The sequence below is a fragment of the Mesoplodon densirostris genome, chromosome 6 (genome assembly GCF_025265405.1).
Source record: "Mesoplodon densirostris isolate mMesDen1 chromosome 6, mMesDen1 primary haplotype, whole genome shotgun sequence".
NCBI classification, from domain to species: Eukaryota; Metazoa; Chordata; class Mammalia; order Artiodactyla; family Ziphiidae; genus Mesoplodon; species Mesoplodon densirostris.
In genome coordinates, this window is record NC_082666.1 from 125,631,121 (window position 1) to 125,653,457 (window position 22,337).

The 22,337-nt window shown below is 39.4% G+C and overlaps 1 protein-coding gene across 1 annotated transcript in view; it reads right to left on the reverse strand.

The window, feature by feature from the left end:
* Positions 1-22,337, reverse strand: part of KIF13B (kinesin family member 13B) — a 188,882-nt gene that overhangs the window by 120,602 nt on the left and 45,943 nt on the right. Inside the window, exons 3-6 of the mRNA XM_060102634.1 lie at positions 8,752-8,764; positions 3,817-3,877; positions 1,853-1,945; positions 856-1,036 (exon numbers count right to left, since the gene is read on the reverse strand). Coding sequence (XP_059958617.1) covers positions 856-1,036; positions 1,853-1,945; positions 3,817-3,877; positions 8,752-8,764 — 348 coding nt within the window. The remainder of the gene's footprint in view (positions 1-855; positions 1,037-1,852; positions 1,946-3,816; positions 3,878-8,751; positions 8,765-22,337) is intronic.

The window sequence follows — 22,337 nt, forward strand, 5'->3', positions numbered from 1 at the left end:
TTTTTTTTTTTTTTTTTCTTTTTGCGGTATGTGGGCCTCTCACTGTTGTGGCCTCTCCCGTTGCGGAGCACAGGCTCCGGATGCGCAGGCCCAGCGGCCATGGCTCACGGGCCCAGCCGCTCCGCGGCATATGGGATCCTCCCAGACCGGGGCACGAACCCGTATCCCCTGCATCGGCAGGCGGACTCTTAACCACTGCGCCACCAGGGAGGCCCTCATGAACTATCTTGAAGTCCAGGTTTCACTATTTCTGATTATGTCACAGCCTGCAAACAGATGAATTCCATTTGAAATTTCTTGGTTTAAAACAAACAAAAAACACTCTACTTGATTAAGGATACCAGTTATACTGATATTCAGTAATTTAACTATCAATACATATTTTTTGTTTGTGCTTTTGGATATATCTGAGAGAGACGGTATAACCCAAATACATGCTGCTCAACCATGCTTCCCTGCCCCATCTCAGCCCTAGTTCAAAAGCCCAGAACTGGCTGCAGGAAACCCCTTAATATAACTAAAAACTAGAAAAATAACTCTTTACTCAAGTTCAGGATAAAACATTTCACTTGGGGCTTCCCTGGTGGCGCAGTGGTTGAGAGTCCGCCTGCCAATGCAGGGGACACGGGTTCGCGCCCCGGTCTGGGAAGATCCCACATGCCGCGGAGCGGCTGGGCCCGTGAGCTGTGGCCACTGATACTGCGTGCCCGGAGCCTGTGCTCCGCAACGGGAGAGGCCACAACAGTGAGAGGCCTGCATTCCACAAAAAAAAAACAAAAACATTTCACTTAAGTCAATTTATTAAGTCTGTTTTAGTCCATGATACCACAACATTAAAGTCTCAAAGTCATTTACCCTTTGGGATCAAGAAGGTCTCTAACTTTTTCATTGTAAATTTCCATATAGGACACTTCTACTTTAAAACTCTGCTCTTCGTTTTCCTCTTTCTGGGTTCGTTCAAAGAGTCCACTGCAAAGTCTTGGGATTAATCCAGGTTGGTCAGCTGTGCCCATCATGGTGTAAGATTTTCCAGATCCTAAAAAATGGAAACCATAGTTATTACCGTCTCCTTGAGAAGTTTAAATACACAGCCCTCTTTCCATTGCTCATAATAAAATCCTAGCACTTAGCAAAATGCCCCAAATAAGGAATATACCCAAATATAATGATGACACTAGTAAGTAGAGAAGCTTTCCAATTATACATGTAGAAGTCAGAAGTACACATCCTTTCGGAAGAAAATAAAAACCTTCTTTAACTATCATCGTACGTTAAAAAAAAAAAAAAGACCTAAAATGACTGAAAAATTGTGAGGTTGGAATAGTTTCCTAAAACTGAATTGGAAAGATCCATATGATGAATACTATGTGCCTGCTTCCAACCACTAATCACAGCATAAAAAATGTACGTTATCCCTACAGGCCCCAGAGCAAATTAACTTACTACCACTACCCTTTGGCAACAGTGTAGAAATCAGAGTCATCTTCTTTTTCTACTACAAAATTATTTTCTCCTATGTACCAAAAACACATATTCATTAAAGAAAATTTAGAAAGCATAGGAAAATAGAGAGGAAAAAATTAAATCACTCATAGTCCTAACAAGTCTTGAAAATATCATAACCATTTTTCCATGAAGAATAGTTTTCAACTGGACAAGCTATACGATATACCCTTACAAAAGTGACTCCTTCACTTTAAATAGATTTCTTTCCTGTTGACCACAGAGGTATAGAAGTCAAAACACTCCTTTATCAATCACAACTGATAAGATGCTAGCAATATGTATTCTTTTTGGTATTTTCTTTGTTAGGATTTTTAAAGTTTTAAAAAAAAGATTATTTAACAATTACCAGTCTGTCCATAGGCAAAGATACATGCATTGTAGCCATCAAAAGCATTCTGAAGGATATTCTCCCCAAGGCACTTGAAAACATCATCTTGACCTGAAAGAATGACAGAGAAAAAGGTAGGATGTTTTAAGCCAAAACTACATATGAACAATTAAAAAAACAAAAAACAAACAAAACTCTCAAAAATGCACTTTTTTTCTCAGCTTGTTTATCTACCAAGCAAGATTTTTAAACTTGATGAAATCTTCCAAAGGCTTATGTCTTTCAGATTATTTCTAGTTAGCACATAATAGAAAATGAGTGAAAAGTTCCTGATAATAGGAACTTGAATCAACACCGGCCAAAAAAAACCAATGAACTGCTAATTTTATAAACAATGATTATAAATATCTGAAATGTATACTTGGGACCTCGGGGGACCTGAATTTAACTATGTACCACTCAGCCAATGCTTTATTCAGTGTGTACTGAAGTTCAAAATAATCATATATATCAATTCCCTCTCCTTTTCCTCAATGATAATGCTTAATTACAGGGTCTACAATACATACCAGCTGGGAGAGGGAGGAAGGTCTGGGACATTTCTTCTAGCTTTCAACCATGGACATAAATAGTAGGGTCCAATTCCCCTCCACAGGCTAAATTAAATATGTCAATAACCAAACGTGACCTTGACCAGTTATTCAACCTCTTTGGGTCCTGAACATAATATGAAAGAACTGGATGCTGTTATGCTTGTTACATGTTGAACGCTATAAACAGCATTCCATTAGGCCTCACTTTCTAGCTCATTTACCAGATCAATTCATCCTCAGCACACTTCTGATTCTGAAGCAATCCTCAGAGCCATCACTGGGCCAGCCGGCCCAAATTAGCCTTAACTTTGGGAAACAGGTGTAGTACTACTGTTTTTCATGATAAAGGCCAATACAATATGACAACCCAATATTTAAAAGATTGCTTAGAAACGGGTGTCATAAGCAGTTAGGAATAAAGGAAACATATGGTTATCATTGTAGTCTTTTTGTTTGTTTTAGATTTTTTTTTAATTTGGCTGCTGCTGTAGTCTTAAACTTGTAGTGAAAGGGGCTTGAGACAGTCATCACTGAGGAGGATAAAAGAATAGACCTCCAGAGCAAATTTAGAGAGAATATGGCATATTCCTCTCCATTAAAGAGGGAGAAGGGGGACTTCCCTGGTGGTCCAGTGGTTAAGAATCCACCTTCCAATGCAGGGGATGCAAGTTCGATCCCTGTACGGGGAACTAAGATCCCACGTGCCGCGGAGCAACTGAGCCCTCATGCCTCAACTACTGAGCCCGTGTGCCTCACCTAGAGAGAAGCCCATGTGCCACAACAAAGAGCCTGCTTGCTCTGGAGCCCAGGACCACAACTAGAGAGAAGCCCACGCACCACAATGAAGAGCCTGTGCACCGCAATGAAAGAGCCCACATGCCACAACAAAGATCCTGCAACTAAGACCCACCTCAGCCAAAAATTGAAAAAAAAAAAAAAAAAAAAAAAGCGTGAAAAGGGACACTGAAAGCCTAAGTGATTTACTGAAAGTCAGAGACAGGAGTGGAGCTTGGATTAAGCTCAAGGTCCCCTTTCCTCCTTGGCTAGAGTTCTTTCATTACACCAAGCTGCCTCTCTAGACCATATTACAAACATCTAAGGGAATTTACGTAGCTACTGCATGCTATGGTCACATGTAAGGCCCAGGGATGCAAGTAAGACAACCTCAACTGTGTACCCTGTTAATCTAACTTTATCATCTTATACCGACAACAGTGCACCATGAATCTCCCATTTCCCAATCAACGTTAAAACTCTAATAGCAAAGACTGGAGGAAGTTCTCTATGTAGTTTCTAAAATTACACAAAATACTACTATGATACTTTATAGGAAAAATACTAAAACACCTTTCTATATTATCAGTAGTTAACAGGATGCTGGACTCTTACCTGCATACTTGTCTCTGACAGATTCATCCATAGACCAGAAACAATGATCATATGCAAATACCTGTTGAAAAACAAAAATAATAAAGTTTGTATTAAGAACAAAACTGTAACATACTTATAATGTTATAACAATGTCATGACACTGATAACATTGTTCATAACAGTGAAATAAAAACAATTTCCTGTCTTACAATGGAGGTTAGTTATTTACGGTAGTCTTACAATAGGCAAGTAAGCACCCTATAGATGATATAGATCTTTATTTCACATGGAAAACTTTTCACAATGTTAAGTGAAAAGGGAGGAGGTTACAAAGCAATATGTATAATATGATGGCTATTAGACACACACACAGTTACATATATAAAAGTTTATTACTGCACGATAAGATGAGTGATATCTTTGTTTTCTTCTTTATGCTTTTATGTGTTCTCTACATTCTTTTCTCATCAGAGAAAACAAATTTTTTTAAAATAAAATGTAAAGATGATTACTACAGCATGTTGAGAACGCAGATTCTTTAAATAAACTATAACATGCCCATGGTCGATGCTGTGTAGCTTCAAGAGCATAGAAGACTAAGATTCATATATTCATGTAAAAGCTATGAAAGTCTGGATCTCATATCTGTACAAAAATCGACATACACATACATACACTACCAAACGTAAGGTAGATAGCTAGTGGGAAGCAGCCGCATAGCACAGGGAGATCAGCTCGGTGCTTTGTGACCGCCTGGAGGGGTGGGATAGGGAGGGTGGGAGGGAGACGCAAAAGGGAGGGGATATGGAAACATATGTATATGTATAACTGATTAAATTTGAAAAAAAATAAAAATAAAGGAAAAAAAATCGACATACATAAAAAGTAGGAAGAATATACATTGGAAATATTAGTAATACATATTGCTACTTTGTGGGATATCACAAACGATTTGTTTTGATCTTTTATTTTACTACTTTCTAAAATACGTTTTTTTTTTTTTACTTTCTTTCAAAAGTCTTTTTCACCGATAATATTTTTAATTTTTTGGATCTCATGTTTTACAATTTAGTCTTCTTAAGGATTTTAAATGTTTTTAAATTCATTTCAGTTTGCATGTCAAACTCCCACTTTTGGAGTTTGTTGCCTCACTTCCTGATGACAGGTTTCCTCTTGTGCTTTATATGTTAGTTTGCAAGTACATCTGAATTGGGAGTTTGCATTTTATGGTTTACGTGATTGCCTGTTTTTTTCCTCCCCCTTTGGCCCCCCTTTACATGAATAGTTACGCTGCCGCTCCCAGCTACTGAAGCCCAGATTTGGGTCCTTCCAAAGCCCAATGTCTCTACTCCCTCCTACTTAACACAGAAATTGGCTCAATGTTGGTGGCCAGAAATCCTTTTTTTTTTAATATATATATATATATATTTTTCCCTAAGTTTATTTATTTATTTATTTTTGGCTGCATTGGGTCTTCGTTGCTGCGCACGGGCTTTCTCTAGTTGCGGCGAGCAGGGGCTACTCTTCGTTGTGGTGCGTGGGCTTCTCACTGTCGTGGCTTCTCTTGTTGCGGAGCACAGGCTCTAGGCATGTGGGCTTCAGCAGTTGTGGCACTCGGGCTCAGTAGTTGTGGCTCGCGGGCTCTAGAGCACAGGCTCAGTAGTTGAGGAGCACGGGCTTAGTTGCTCCATGGCATGTGGGATCTTTCCAGACCAGGGCTCGAACCCATGTCCTCTGCATTGGCAGGCGGGCTCCTAACCACTGCACCACCAGGGAAGCCCCAAAAATATTTTTTTAAGCCTTCTTTCCTGATGGTGCCTCACCCAAATCAGTTTTCTCATGGTGAGCTTCTCTGGTCCTCAACCATACATAGGGTCCCCTCTAGTCTGCAAGGGTTGAAACTCGAATCCTCCGAAAACCTGTGTCTGATCTCAAGGCCCAGTAAATACGCTGCTTCAGCCCCAGCCTGCTGCTAGTCCCTGCAGTGACATATGTTGTTTTTGAATATAATGACATGATGTTAATGTTTTAAAACGTCTTATCTGTCCCTGCTATGAGTTTGGAGTTGGCAGAAGAATGTTTCTGTGTGAACTCACAAGGCTATCATATGGACCCGAGGTCTAAGAGTTACATTTTTTTAAAAAGGAAATTAGATTAGGATGGTAAATTAAGTATGCATGGCTATATCCACCTCTACTTGAAATTAACACAAAATGATGGAAAGAGGGAGGGAAAGAGCCTAAAAGGGAAAGAAGCGGGGAAAGGAGAGCAAGTTTTTGAAAGCAAGATTGCTCGCTTATACCTGGACCAGAAATTGAGAATCCCTGAAAAACAGCTGCAATGAGACTGGTGCGGTGTGAGGTGGGGACCACAGGGAGAGCACAGGCCAAATCACTGCAGGAGGAGATGGCTGCAAAGCTAAGAGCAATTCCAGGAGTGCAGCAGGAAAACAGCTCAGTGAGTGGCTAGGGGCCCTGGGGGCAAGCAAAAGGGCAACTGGCTAGAAACACCTTTAGAGCAAGGAAGGATCAGAACACCCACATCTTTGTGCAAAACAGTGGCACGAGGCATTTGTTCCCTGGGGTGGGGCAGTGATGGGGAAGCAAGGCCAAAAAGGTAGGCAGAAGCCCAATGACGGACAACACCCCGGAGGAGGTGGGAACCCCGGAGCCCAGAAGCCGTCCACCCAGCCTCAGCACTATGTGGTATGTTACTAATCCTCAACAGTTTTCCAGAGCTAAACATGTGTCTGTCAATAGTGGTGGCTCCCTATGTTAGCAATTCTCCAACAGAGAGAGGAGGAAAAGAAGAAGGAAGATGGAAGGTGGTCCCAAAGGACCGTGGATCAAAACCTCCAGTGGGGGCTGCTTTTCCAGCTACACTAGTCAGCAGGGAGAGATTAAATAAGATGTGAAGCTCAAATCAAGTTGCTTCTGTTCTAGCGTTCAGCTCTCATCTCTCAGCAGTTTATTTGATTCTGCTCTTACCAAGGTTAAGTGGACACCATCCTGATTCTTTGCTGGTAAGCTTAGCTCACGCTTGAACAGTCCATCTGTGTGCACATCTCAGAGATCAGGCTCTAAATGGCACTCCTCTCCCTACGACTGCGGGTTTTTCCTTTCTTTTCTTTCTTTTTTAAATTCAGGGAGTTGGGCTTCCCTGGTGGAGCAGTGGTTGAGAATCTGCCTGCTAATGCGAGGGACATGGGTTCGAGCCCTGGTCTGGGAAGATCCCACATGCCGCAGAGCAACTAGGCCCGTGAGCTACAACTACTGAGCCTGCGCGTCTGGAGCCTGTGCTCTGCAACAAGAGAGGCCGCGACAGTGAGAGGCCCGCGCACCGCGATGAAGAGTGGCCCCCGCTTGCCGCAACTAGAGAAAGTCCTCGCACAGAAACAAAGACCCAACACAGCCAAAATAAATAAATCAATTAATAAACTCCTACCCCCAACATCTTCTTAAATTCAGGGAGTTCTTTCACAATTCTTGTTCTCAATTCCAGTAGAGAAGCTACCATTAAAGTAACCGCAACAACGGCTGATACTACACGGGAGGCCCTGGGGTACAAGGAAGTCAAGAAGCTGGTGACGTGCAGGTGGGGAGCTGGGAGCTGAACCCAGCCTTTGAGCGCTTTGTCTGCTCCCCACCAGGCCCTTCACCACAGGCTGGATTCGCTCTCTTCCCCAGTTACAGGAAGGTGCCACAGCCTGGTACAAAGTTGGGAACTAGGAATGCTTATTTCTTGTTTACTAACAACACTGAATGGTTCTCTTTAAGTTTCAGGAGCTTTGTAAATTGTTACGGGTATCTTCCAGCCACAGATTTCCTAAAGCAGACAAGCTCTTTTCTTTCTAAATAAACATTTTTCCTTTAAAATTAAAAAAAAAAAAACTTTTTCTAAGTAACAGAAAAGAAACACACATTCATTATAACAAGTCAAATAACACCAAAACATAAGGAATAAAGGTCTCCCATTCACCAAGCATTTTCTCCTTAGAGGGAACCACCATGTTAATAATGTGGTGTTGGCCCTTCCATATTTTTTACATCAACACATTTTCTCTAAATGTTAAGATACAGTTGAATTAAATAAAACATGAATAGTTTTTAAATAGTCATGTAATGTTTCCTCACATTTTTACTGCAATCTCCAGCCTCTGTTCCATCAAAAATTAAGAAAACAAAAATAATCCGGCATCTTTTCACAGAAAAGATAAAACTAATGAAATTAGTTCTACATATATAAAGAAGTCAGGCCATATTAAACTTTTTTTTTAATCATTTAGAGTCCCAACAGACAAGTCTATACATACTTTAGCAACAATAATAGAGAATGGAATTACAGTTCAACCACGGACTCTTAAACCAAACTCTAAGAATGTAGATAAAAATCTAAATTTCCTGGAATATTCCAGAGAATGATCAATTCAATAATACAGTCCTTGTGCCTACTTTGGCACAACTACATTCCCTAAGAGATACAGGAACTGACCCATCCCATCGAAGTTTCTTTAGAATCTGGGCTCAAATCTCAGATGAAAGCATATTCCCTTGAGGAAGCTGTGGGCCAGGGCAGGTTTCTGTTGCCTGAGAATGTGTCCCCAGCTGTCCCAGGAGCAACATGGATGAGTCTGCCTGCTATGGTTCTGACCACAGTATGGAACAAGCAGTTTCGAGCCAATCCACGGCGAACAGCAGGGCACAAAAGGAATCTGTGTTGTAGTTGCCAGGAGACTGGACAGAATTGGTCAAAGTACAAATACAGCTTTTCTATAAACCTCTTACACCAATAAATGGCTTTGGATTTATGAACAGGCTGACAGCTTGCATTACTTTTTTTTTAAATAAAAATGCCAGAGAAAATATTTTTATTTTTGAGAAGAAAATTATCAGTACTTCAAAAATATGCCCATGAGACCTTTACAAGCATCACATAATAAACCAAATCTCTTACCTTTGGCTGGCTTCTGAGTTCCCAAAAGAGATGTCATCAATGACATGAAAGAAAAGAGAAAGGGTTTAAAATTTTTTTTTTAGTTAGAAGATGCTTTTTGAAGGGTAAAATAATAAACATCATGTAAATCTTTATTAAGAATACAAAATATTAACTTTGAAATCATATAGCAATTTGAAATAAAGGATAAATTAATATCTATTAGTTAGTAGGATAGAGTGCTAATTATAGAAAACTAGCGTATCTCTCAGGTAGAAGAAAGATTATCTGAGCACCGGATAATTTTTAAAGTCCTAATATTTCTGCTCTCTACCTTTTTGGTTATCCTTATATGCAACCTGTAAATATTTTTTAATAATTCTTTACTTTTTAGCATCTGATTTTACTTCCAAGCAGTCTTCTCTGCTTTCATAAAGCAGCAGCTCACTCTCTATCTATATAGGACCTTCTGCCAAAAAATTCTGTTCTAAGAAAAAAAGGTTAAAGGAACAATTATTTTTTTTTCTTTTTTGGCTGTGTTGGGTCTTCGTTTCTGTGCGAAGGCTTTCTCTAGTTGTGTCAAGCGGGGGCCACTCTTCATCACGGTGCGCAGGCCTCTCACTATCGGGGCCTCTCGTTGCGGAGCACGAGAACCAGACGCGCACGCTCAGTAGTTGTGGCTCACGGGTCTAGTTGCTCTGCGGCACGTGGGATCTTCCCAGACCAGGGCTCGAACCCGTGTCCCCTGCATTGGCAGGCAGATTCTCAACCACTGCGCCATCAGGGAAGCCCAGGAACAATTAATTTTTTTTGCCAGCGAGTGACCAGTTACTCACTTACTACTTACTCCTCTATGCTGACCCAGGTGCCTCCAACCTCCCTCCCTCTGAAAATGCCACTGGCTTACATCTCCTCAGGGTACAGGAATATAACTCAATCCAGTATAATTTTAAGATATTTTTAAACTTAGAAGCTGTAAGAGAAGCACACAGAGCCCCCTTCACCCAAACTCACCAATTGTTAATATTGCCATGGCTGCTATGTCATTCTTCCCCCCTCTTCTATACATAGATACACACACACATACACACGTATATTATCTTCTCTTGACCATCTGAAGGTAAGTTACAGACATGTCCCTTCAGCCCTAAACACTTCTGTGCATAACTCATAAAAACAATGATGTTCACTCACAACCATGGGAATAACTGGCCCTTCTCAGAGGATCAAAATGCCAAGTGAAACCTGAAACTTGAAAGGGAATTGTACATGGAAATACTTCAAATGTCTGGACATCTTGTGCCTTTGTCTCATAAAATTTTCTTCTAAACTTAATATTTATTTGTATCAAATGATTTCACATAGGAAGACTAAATTACCAAGGAAAGTAGCAAATGAGTGACACTTGTCTAACAGATTTTGGAGTAACAGCCAATGTGACTAACACATAAAAGAAAATAATTTCTCTGGGATAGGAGATATGGGGAAACTGCCAAACAAAAAGACCTGGGAAATACCAGTAGAGATGACTAACATACACTCTCATCCTTTTGTAGGTATTTAGAAGCAAAGCAGAATCTCATCAGTTTCAGAAGGCACAGTGATAAGCCTAGCTGGAGGAGAGAACAGAGCCAGCATATATGAAATGCCCACATTAGGCCAGGTACACTGTGTGCTACTTCATTGAACTTGCACAATAACTGTGAAAGGTGCTATTATCATTCCAGTTTTACAGATGAAAAACTTAAGGCTCAAGAGTTAAATGAGCTGGCCAAGACACAATACTAATCAGTGATGAATCTGGGATGCAAAAGTAGGTCTTCCGAATCCCAAGTCCATGTTTTCTTCCTCTCCCACACTAGTCAAAACAGTCTCGTCAAGTTTCTCCTAGACTTAAGAATCTATGAGTCATACATTAACAACTGCTCCTGGTAACAGAAACATTTCCCAATGTATTAATTTCCTCCATTCTAATTATTACCCAATAAAAGGTCACCACTTGGTGCTTATGCCAGTGTAAGTTTACTTATTCATTATATTTATAAAAACTCCAGACTGTCTTTTCTGCGAGGAAAAATAAGATGTTTAGCATGATGTTTTAATTTTAAGTAAAACATTTTTATACAAAAATCAGCTCTTCCTAAAAGACAACCAACAAATATGAAATTCAACAATATATGATACACAGCAGAAGAATCCATGGGACTAACCTGAATGTAGAACATGATAATAAAAACAGAAACAAACCAGTAAATTAATTACAGAGCTAAGTTTCCAGCTAGGGATTCTGGTGGCTCTAACAGTAATGCTCAAATAACCTACAGAGCCATTGGAAACCCAAAGATGTAATTACAGCCCTGTACAAAAATAAATAAGTAAATTAATTAATTAAACAAAACCTTTCAACTTGTAGTTGCAATCCAATACGGCAATGCCTCACTATTCCAAAATCCCTTATTTAGAAACCTCAGCTATCCAGATCACAGTGGAGATTTAAGAAGCAGAGAAAACCAGCCCCTTGACCAATCAAAAGAGATGTCATAAAGGAGAAGCATGAGAGTCTGAATTTCTGAGTTTCTGTTGTTGCTGTTACTTAAGTTCATTTTGAATTTCCACACTTACAGAAATTTCCAAAAACAAAAAGTTCCAAAAACAGTACAAAGAATTCCCGTGTACCCTTCACCCAGCCTCCCCAAATGATAACATCTTATTAAAACCACAGTTACAATTATCAAAACCAGGAAATTAACCATCTACACAAGATTTATGAAATAATCTAGAGCCAACCTTACACAAATTTCTTCCCAACTGCCCCCCTGATGTCCTTTTTCAGGTCCAGGACCACACACTGCAGTTGTCACGCCTCCTCCAACTGGGGACGGTTTGTCTCTCATGACCCTGACCCCTGGAGAGTCCTGGGCAGTTATTCTGTAAAATGTCCCTCAATCTGGGTTTGTCTAATGCTTCCCCATGACGATATTCACGTTACGCGTTTTGACAGGCACCACAGAAGCAATGTTGTGCCCTTCTAAGTACATCAATACCAGAAGGCACATCACTATGGAGAACAGTATGGAGGTTCCTTAAAAAACTAAAAATGAGAGTTACCATATGATCCAGCAATCCCACTCCTGGGCATATATCCAGAAAAGACAAAAACTCTAATTTGAAAGATACACACACACCAATGTTCACAGCAGCACTATTTAAAATAGCCAAGACATGGAAGCAACCTAAACGTCCATCGACAGATGAATGGATAAAGAAGACGTGGTACACATACACAATGGAATATTACTCAGCCATAAAAAAGAATGAAATAATTCCATTTGCAGCAACACGGATGGACCTAGAGATTATCATACTAAGTGAACTCAGAAAGAGAAAGACAAATATCATATATCACTTACATGTGGAATCTTAAAGAATGACACAAATGAACGTATTTACAAAATAGACTCACAGACACAGAAAACAAACTATGGTTACCAAAAGGGAAGGGAGCGGAGGGATAAATTGGGAATTTGGGATTAATGGATATACACTACTATGTACAAAAATAGATAAACAACAAGGTCCTACTGTATAGCACACAGAACTATACTCAATATCTTGTAACAGCCTATAATGGAAAAGAATCACTTTGCTGTACACCTGAAATACTGTAAATCAACTATACTTCAATAAAAAAAAATACCAGAAGGTACATGATGTTGTCCAAATCTCACTGCTGATGATGGTAACTCTGGCCACTGGTTACAGTTGTATATACCAGGTCTCTCCACTGTAACATTACTAGTTTTCCCTCTGTACCTTTCTGGGGCGGGGGGCAGTGATATTTTAAGACCATGTAAGCACCCTTTCTCATCATACTTTCACCCATGAATTTTAGCACCCATTGATGAGTCTTGCCCACAACAATGATTGTTCTCCAAATTGTGATTGTCTAGTTACTGAGATGTTAACAGCCCAGGTGGATCAAGATGGGTAGATGTGCTTTTTAGGAAGATGATGTTTCAGGAGACAACAAATGATTTGATTACGTATTTTGTAGTTTTATTTTATTTTATTTTAGGCCGTGCCACGCAGCTTGCAGAATCTTAGTTCCCCAACCAGGGATCGAAACCGGGCCCCCTGCAGTGGAAGCGTGGAGTCCCTAACCACCAGGGAATTCCCTGATTACATATTTTGGATAGAACTGTTTCTGTGAATAAGCTAGTCACCTCCTCCTTTTTACTCACCTGGTTTAGGGGCTTGTGCTCACTTCTCTTCTCAATAATAAATTACACTATAAAATTAAGTCAAATTATAGTCCTAATCTTTAGAATTCCACAATATGAAGAACAAATTTAGTGATTATTTTATATAAGTTAATGATCTTTGGGAATTTTTATCAATACTTCTGACCATGACAAAAATAAAATTGATATTGAGTCCAAAAATAAACCACAACGTACTGTATATGTGTAAAACAAAGCTATATCAGAACTATGAGTTATAAATCAATTACTGCTGTCAACTACCAAAATCAAACGTTACATCCAAATATCGTCACCTCTTTTAACTTTAAAGATTTAAGTTTCTGAAACTTTCACAATTAGAAATATCTGGAATCTCTGTTTTAACAAGATCCCACTCCAACCCGTTCTATAACAGATGTGTTAACATCACAAAGGGTTTATTCTAATACGGCCATACTATATAACGATATTGTTTCCTTTCCGGACTTAAGCTGGCAGTACCAGCAACCGAACAACAATCTGCGTGATGATCATTATTTTTTCTTTGTCACCCCTCCCCCGATGTGCTTTTCCACATAAGGAATAAAGCTGACCTGAGTAAAAATTTAGACACTAACTAGACTCACAAAGGAAGTTCATCGAGCTTTGCTGATCCAGCTAACTTTAAGAAGTACAAATATCACTAAAAGCCCTAGTCACTGTTTCCTCAACATTTAGAATACAACATTCAATTTTGAAGAATAAATTTAAAAAGCATCACTGATAAAGTAGACTACCTTGGAGAATAGCATTCCAGATGTAGAAGGGTTTAAAAATGATACCATGGATAGAAGAAATCAAAGAACTAGAAATATGTAGCCTGGACCAGGGAAGACTAAAACGAGACATGATGCCATCTTCGGTAGGATCTACGAAAGAAAGTTAAAAGAAAAGGGATAGCTCTTTACTATAAGAATCGTTAGCACTGTGTTAAACAGCCAGCTCGCCATTAGTGGAATGATCTGAAGAGAGAACAGGGAAGCATTTGATGAGGATGCTGTAGAAGGAAGGAGAAGTTACACTGGACTACTTGTATAGCTCTTTATTTACAATGAGAAAGCAAACAATAAGCATTCAACAAGTTATATTCAATATTTCTATCAGGGACACGTGCAGACCACTGGAACATCAGAGGTAACCCAAGCTACATTTCGAGCATTACCTCCCACATCACACCCCTAGAAGCGTCCTCCTCTCCAGTGAGCTACTGTCCTTCCTGCATTCCACACGCCGACACTCAGATGATGCCATCCCTCTAACAACTCTGTTTGTTCAAGCCCTACTCGTGGGAAAAGCTCGGATCAAATTCTATCTCCCTCAAGAAGCCTTCCGTAAGAACCCCAACCAAAAGTAGGTTCTCCTTCCCCCATTCCTCTAAGTCAAAACTCTCTAATGCTCAAGCATTACCCATCATTCTCACATTATATAAACTTTTTAATGTAAATGGGTCATCTCCTCAACTAGACTACCAGCTTCTGAAGGACAGAGTGTGTCTTCTGGCATTTATCAGTGTCCAACACAAGGCTTTCTGATTCAGCTAGTGCTGTTTAAGCTCTCTAGGTGACCTGGCCCCTCCCTCTATCTCAACCACATCTTGGACCATCTTCCTTTCACTCACTGGCCTTTTCTAATTGGCCCAGTGTACACAGTTCTCTAGTCTCGGGGCTTTCATCCATGATTTTCTTTCTGCCTTGAAATCTTGAGGCTAACTCCTACTCATTTGTTGTTTCTCAGCTTAGGTATTATTTCTCTACATGTATCTTTCTTAAACACCCAATCTAAATTAAGTCATTTATGTTATTCTCAATCACAGTATTCCTGATAGAATAAAAACATTTCTACCACCATCTCTGTTCTCTAAAATCATCTCCAAAACAATAAAGCAAACAAGAAACAAAAACAAATTGAATCTTCAATGAAACTAGGAGATAATTATAAATGAAATATATTATATGAAGACAGAAAACGCATCCACAGAATGCCAGAAAGGGTCAGAAATGAGTGGTGCTGAGTATCCCAGAAGATGGGGGGAAGGGGGCCTTAAAAACAGTAAGAACATTCAGGTCACTACCTCTGATACATATCCTTGGAGAAACTTCTTTAAATCAAGACAAAAGACAATTCTCTCCAATTAAAATCTTCCACCCACACAAACTACAATTGGTAGTTTGTGAGAACAGAGGGACATCCAAAGAATACAGCCACTGAACCGCAAATGGCATATTTCACAATCAGAAAACGTTAGAAAGATGTTTAATAAATTCCATAATTTCAAGTTACCATATACTGAAATAGCATCATTCAAAGAATACACTATTAACTCAATCAATCATTTGCAAATCATCTGTCAAACACACAAGCAGAGTAAGTTTTAATTCACTGTCCACTTTCACTACAAGGAAGTTTAAATCTGACCAAAGAATTAAATCAATATTGATTCATTTGTGTGGTTTTTTTAAATAAAATATATTTCACATGATACGTTAACAGAGTAATACACATTCATTTTAAACATTACATGTTAAAATAACTTCAAGGCATGCACAGAGATTAGGATAGATTATTGAAATACTCAGATTTGGACTATTCTAACTTGGAATACTGGAGATACAAGCTTAGCATAGAGTTATTTTCATGGAATAATAACTAAGCACCAAGCACTACATTAAGTACTTTATATTCATCATGGTAATAACCCTATGAGATATCCTCATTTTACACCTGAGTCACAGCATTCTGAAATTAACACAGCCAGTGGAGGTGGAATTAAGATTCAAACTGGTGTGTGCCTGATCCAAAGCCTACATTCAAGCTGCTGGGGGCAAACACAAGGCACTCAGACAGTCACTTCCCCATTTCAAGCTATGGCGAACATCACTAATGAATCACAACACTCCTGTTCTTCATTAAAAGAAACTTTATAATCTACGGCACCCTTGGAGGGAAGTGCTAAAAAGATCTTTAAATATTAAAATAACGCTGGGACTTCCTTGGTGGTCCAGTAGGTAAGACTCCATGCTCCCAATGCAGGGGGCCCGGGTTCGATCCCTGGTCGGGGAACTAGATCCTGCATGCATGCCACAACTAAGAAGAAGTCCACATGCTGCAACTAAGAGTCCACATGCCGCAACTAAGAGTCCGCATGCCGCAACTGAGACCCAGTGCAACATACATACATACTTACATAAATAAATACTTTAAAAAATAAAAAATAGGGCTTCCCCGGTGGTGCAGTAGTTAAGAACCCACCTGCCGGGCTTCCCTGGTGGCTCAGTGGTTGAGAATCCGCCTGCTGATGCAGGGGATACGGGTTCGTGCTCCGGTCCGGGAAGATCCCACATGCCATGGAGTGGCTGGGCCTGTGAGCCATGGCCACTGAGACTGCGCGTCCGGAGCCTGTGCTCCGCAACGGGAGAGGCCACAACAGTGAGAGGCCCATGTACCGCAAAAAAAAAAAAAAAAAAAGAATCTGCCTGCCAATGCAGGGGACACCAGTTCAGTTTGATGTCTGGTCTGGGAAGATCTCACATGCTGCAGAGCAACTAAGCCCGTGTGCCACAACTACTGAGCCTGCGCTCTAGAGCCCGTGAGCCACAACTACTGAGCCCTCGTGCCACAACTACTGAAGCCCGTGCACCTAGAGCCCGTGCTCCACAACAAGAGAAGCCACCAAAATGAGAAGCCCGCGCGCTGCAACGAACAGTAGTCCCTGCTCACCGCAACTAGCGAAAGCTCGCGCACAGCAACAAAGACCCAACACAGCCAAAAATAAAAAATTAAATTAAAAAAAATATATATATATATATGTACCCACACAGTGACACAGAGCTGAAGCTATGTGACCCTCAGGTGCTTAGGTTAAATCTTGTTTGGGGGAAGGCTGTCCTTTCTTCAGCTCTTGCCCAACCTACGCTAACTTCCCAAAAAAAGACCTGGTCTTAACCAAGAGTGCTAAGGAGAGAACATTTTACTCCTCATCCCTGTGTTTCCATGTGGAAGAACTCCAAAGAACGCTCCTGAGGCCTCTAAGCCACTTGCTCTGTCCTTCAGAGGAGAGGAAGGGTGAACGATCGAGTTAGCAGCGTTCAGAAGAAGGAACCGCTACGTGGGCTCTGCACTGTGTGACTTGGGTAACTAACGTAACCTAACCTAACCTAACCTCTCCATGCTCCAGTTTCCCTTATCTGTAAAATGTAGATTATAAGAGAATCTATGTCATAGGGTTGCTATGGAGATTAGAACAGGGCCTGACACATAATAAGTACCAGTTGTTAGTGTTTTATTTTTGATTTGTGTATTTCCTGTCTCTATCTTACTGATCCCCATGACTACTTCAGTTCAGAATTGGGGTGGCAGGGGGGAAGGGAGTATTGTGTATGGATTTCCTAAAATCTCAACAGAGAGAATCTCAAAAGTAAGAGAGAGCCTTTGGCTACGGAGGCAAGATTATGCAAATGTCTTATTCTACTCTTCGGTGAACTAGTCAGGAGAAAACTCCAGAATAAGGGCTGGTCCAGAGGAGATAAAGCACTAAGGTGCCCAGTTTAAGATCTCCACCAAAATTCATTTACAGTAGTATGATTTTTTCCAGGGCTGAGGGCTGTCGAGACACCTCCCCCCAAGGCGGTTCATTACACTTTGCTGTATTATTTGGACCTACCACTCACTAATAATAAATGGTAAAGTTTAGTGGCTTTTTCTAATACCACCACTCCCCTCTCCCTCTCTTTTATGGGTATCAACTGAATCTCCCTTGACCTTCTTAAACTGCTTCCTATCTGAAACCTCTCTTGCACCTTGGGACTTTATGAGCATGGTTATATCGTGCTTAGCAGAAGGCATAAGAGAATTACAGCATTAAAGATGAAAACATAAGGTTCCCAGAATTCCTTGAACATGTTTCCTTATAACATGCACTACATTGTATCAACTGCTTACAGGTGCACTGGCAGCTGGCCCCCTCCACCCCAGCTCCTCCATCTGGGTATCTCAGCACCTAAATTTAGCCCTGTGCCCGCCAGATTGTAGGCATTCTATGCATGTTTACTGAAATGAGACCCTAGGAGTTAGTTTAACCGTGACTACATCCTGTTTAAAATCTCTCCTTCTAAGCCTCTCCTCAGATCTCCAGATACCACCTTTCCTATGTATATTCTCTGTCAACATCTTGTCCTTCCTGTAGTGTTACACATTAGACTCTAAACTACCAGTTTCCTTAAGAAACCATGATCTAAAAATGTAAGAGAGCCAGAAAACGTTAATTCTTGCTCCCTGAATTTCAGATAATAGTTATATAGGAGCAGGTCTGGAGGGCAACCACAAGACAGAAGGCTCTGAGACAGAGATCTCTGGAGAAAATTAACAGAATGGTATCCTAAGAATTTGAAAGAGAAAAGTTTAAGAATATGCTAAAGACAATTAAAAAGTAAACAAAATTGCAGGAAAAATAAAAATCTATTCAAGTGAGTCATGGTCTAAAATGTGGTACAATCTGATTTAATTGATGGAATTTGAGAATTTATTTAAACTTTATGCTAGAACACACTCCATCAAATAGCCTATGGGTTGTGATAATGAACCCAGAAAAGGACAAGCAAACCTAACACACCGTTTGGTCTAGCATTGACACAGAGGGATAGACAGATAACTGGATGGATGGATAGATAGATGGATGGATGGATGGATACATAATACATATAAAATAATGTCAACTTATGAATAAAGCAAGTGGGTTACAAAAGGGCATAGAAAGGGGGAAGGGCATGGTCTCATCTTGGTAAAGAAGGAGTGAAGAGACAATGTTTAAAGCTGATTTAATAAGAAATACAGGTTTCAATATGTTCTGTAAAAATATCACAGAAATGACCAAAGAAGAAATCACAAAAATATAAAAACAAGCAGCAGGAGAAGAGGTAAAAAGCTTGTACATCTAAGCTAAAATCTTCATCAGGGAGTCAATGAATATATGCCTAAGATTAATAAATCTAGGTATGAACATAGCTGGAGTAATCTTCAAGATGTTTTTGATCATGTACCCCCCCAAAAACCACCTCATACGTTTTTAAGTTGTTATATAAAAATTTTCAAACATGAGTTTAAATAGCTGTAAAGAATATAATTCCTGAAATATTATATTTTAAAATAGAATTCCTTAAATATATTCATTGGAATCCAAGTACCATACATTTTTGTAAATGTGGATACTGATATTTTATTGCTGATACAATCCACGATTTTTGTTTTAATGAAAAAAACTCTCCTTCGGTAGTAAGTAATTTCATACATTTATTTCTTTCCCATGAACTCACACAGTGATGTGAGGTCATCTGCCCAGCATCTAAACTGACTTGAGAATTTGAAGACAAAGAAATTAAAAACAAAAAAACACTTGGCCTCTAAATTCCATTCCACTTTTCACAAAGTATTTTATCCTAATGTAAAGACTTTTGTTAACCACTCTATCATTCTTTTCTGCAAAAATATCCATACAGATTAAAATTTTAAATTTCTCTGGTTACTCTTCTTCTGCATTGAGCTATCAATTATTAGTAGCACATGATTGATCAGAACAAAACAAATATATTACAAGTTTTGATAAACACAGCAAGTAAAAACTGCAATGGAAAAGCATCTTATAATGAAACGAGTCCATGGGATGACTGTATCTTACTACTAAAATGAGTCGGCACTGAGTGTTACTTCTATTCCTATTTTCTTCTGTACAGAAGTAAAGCACTGAAAACCTTGCTCAACTGGACTGGAAGGAGGTTTGTTATAATAACATCACAAAAATCTTTGCACTCCTGCCATGGTACATGCCAAAAAAAACCTAATCACATAATAACCTAACATCAAATATTATATTTAAGGATCCATAAGTTAATGAATCAATTAGGTTTCCTGAAAGCAAAAATTGAAAACTACCTAATTTGCAAAAGGAGTTGTGACCCAGGTCATAGAGTGCCTGCTCATTTTTTCAGTTTCTTGGCTAGATGCCAAAGACTTCATCGTAACTTATCAAGTTAATCACACCTGCTATTGTTTCACTTACTGGAACTTTGCTTAACCTCTAAAACTCAGAAAGGGTTGAGACAATCAAATCTTTTTAACTTCATTACACCTTTGACAAAAATACTATCTGATAAAATTATTTCATCTTATGATGTGCTTTAGATACATTTTCATCAAAACACTGAAGCTGCATATTTAGCTGATTCAATTTATGGAAAAGTCTGCCCTATAAACTAACTAGAATGTAGCTTTATTATCAAATCACTGTCTTACATATCTTATCAAATCTTTATTATCTTATTATCAAAATAATCAGGTAAATCAAACACATTTTCTGTACAATAACCTGACCTCATTTTTAAGTTCAAATAAAAGTTTTAACACTCATTTCAAGGAGGTCTATTTTATAGAATACATTTTGTAAGATAATTACTAAAAGTATTAAGCAAGGATTTAAATTATATACATCTAGTAATTTAAAATGGATAAAAGACAAGATGGATCAATATATTGTTTCTTATTAACTGACCTGTAATAATAAAACATAATGTGTAGCTAAAACTAGAAGCTATTTACAAAACACGGAGTATGGTAAAGCTATGGTATTCCTTGGGTTAACAAGTATATAAGATGGTATTTTGAGGGTTTTTTAATAATTAAATAAGAATGAGAAAAAAGTCCATTTACCTTTTTAAACATCAAGATTAGACTTTTCCCATGTATTTAAAGAAACAGAAGAGTACAGCCATCCTTCGGTACATATGGGTTCCAGGATCCCCCCCCCAGACACCAAAATCTGAGGATGCTCAAGTCCCTTATATAAAATGGTATAGTACTTGCACATATACTTTAAATCATCTCTAGATTACTTATGATACCTTAATATTGGGTTGGCCAAAAGGTTCGTTTGGTTTTTTCTGTAAGATGGCTCCTGTAGCACTTAATTGTCTTTAACTTCATTCGAAACAATTTTGTTAGATTGTATTGTGACAGCTGTCCTATCAGCATGATTTAAGAAAACTTATCCAAATCGGTGAATTTCTGTGTAGCCATTTTAATATTGAAGATGGAAGGAAAAAAAGCAACATTTTCAGCACATTATGCTTTATTATTTCAAGAAAGGTAAAAACGCGACTGAAACGCAAAAAAAAAGATTTGTGCGGTGTATGGAGAAGGTTCTGCGACTGATCGAACGTGTCAAAAGTGGTTTGCGAAGTTTCATGCTAGAGATTTCGCGCTGGACGATGCTTCACAGTCAGGCAGTTGAAGTTGATAGCAATCTATTCAAGACATTAATTGAGAACAATCAACATTATACCATGCAGGAGATAGCCGACATACTCAAAATATCCAAATCAAGCACTGAAAATCATTTGCACCAGCTTAGTTAATGTTAATTGCTTTGATGTTTGGGCTCCACATAAGTTAAGTGAAGAAAACCTTCTTGACCTTATTTCCACATGGGATTCTCTCTCTCTACTTAAACCTAATGAAAATGTTCCATTTTTAAAACAAATTGTGACGGGCGATGAAAAGTGGATACTGTACAACAATGTGGAACGGAAGAGATCATGGGGCAAGCGAAATGAACTACCACCAACCACACCAAAGGCCGGTCTTCATCCAAAGAAGGTGATGTTGTGTATATGGTGGGACTGGAAGGGAGTCCTCTATTATGAGCTCCTTCCAGAAAACCAAATGATTAATTCCAACAAGTACTGCTCCCAAGTAGACCAACTGAAAGCAGCACTCTACGAAAAGCATCCAGAATTAAGCAACAGAAAATGCATAATCTTCCACCAGGATAACACAAGACCACATGTTTCTCTGATGACCAGGCAAAAACTGTTTCAGCTTGGCTGGGAAGTTCTGATTCACCCACCGTATTAACCAGACATTGCACCTTCGGATTTCCACTTATTTTGGTCTTTACAAAATTCTCTTAACGGAAAAAAATGTCAATTCCCTGGAAAACTGTAAAAGGAACCTGGAACAGTTCTCTGTTCAAAAAGATAAAAAGTGGGCTTCCCTGGTGGCACAGTGGTTGAGAGTCTGCCTGCCGATGCAGGGAACACGGGTTCATGCCCTGGTCCAGGAGGATCCCACGTGCCACGGAGCAGCTGGGCCCGGGAGCCATGGCCGCTGGGCCTGCGTGTCTGGAGCCTGTGCTCCACAACGGGAGAGGCCACAACTGAGAGGCCTGCGTACCGCAAAAAAAAAAAAAAAAATGGCAGAAGGTAGTGGAACAAAAGGGTGAATACGTTGTTCAGTAAAGTTCTTGGTGGGGCTTCCCTGGTGGCGCAGTGGTTAAGAATC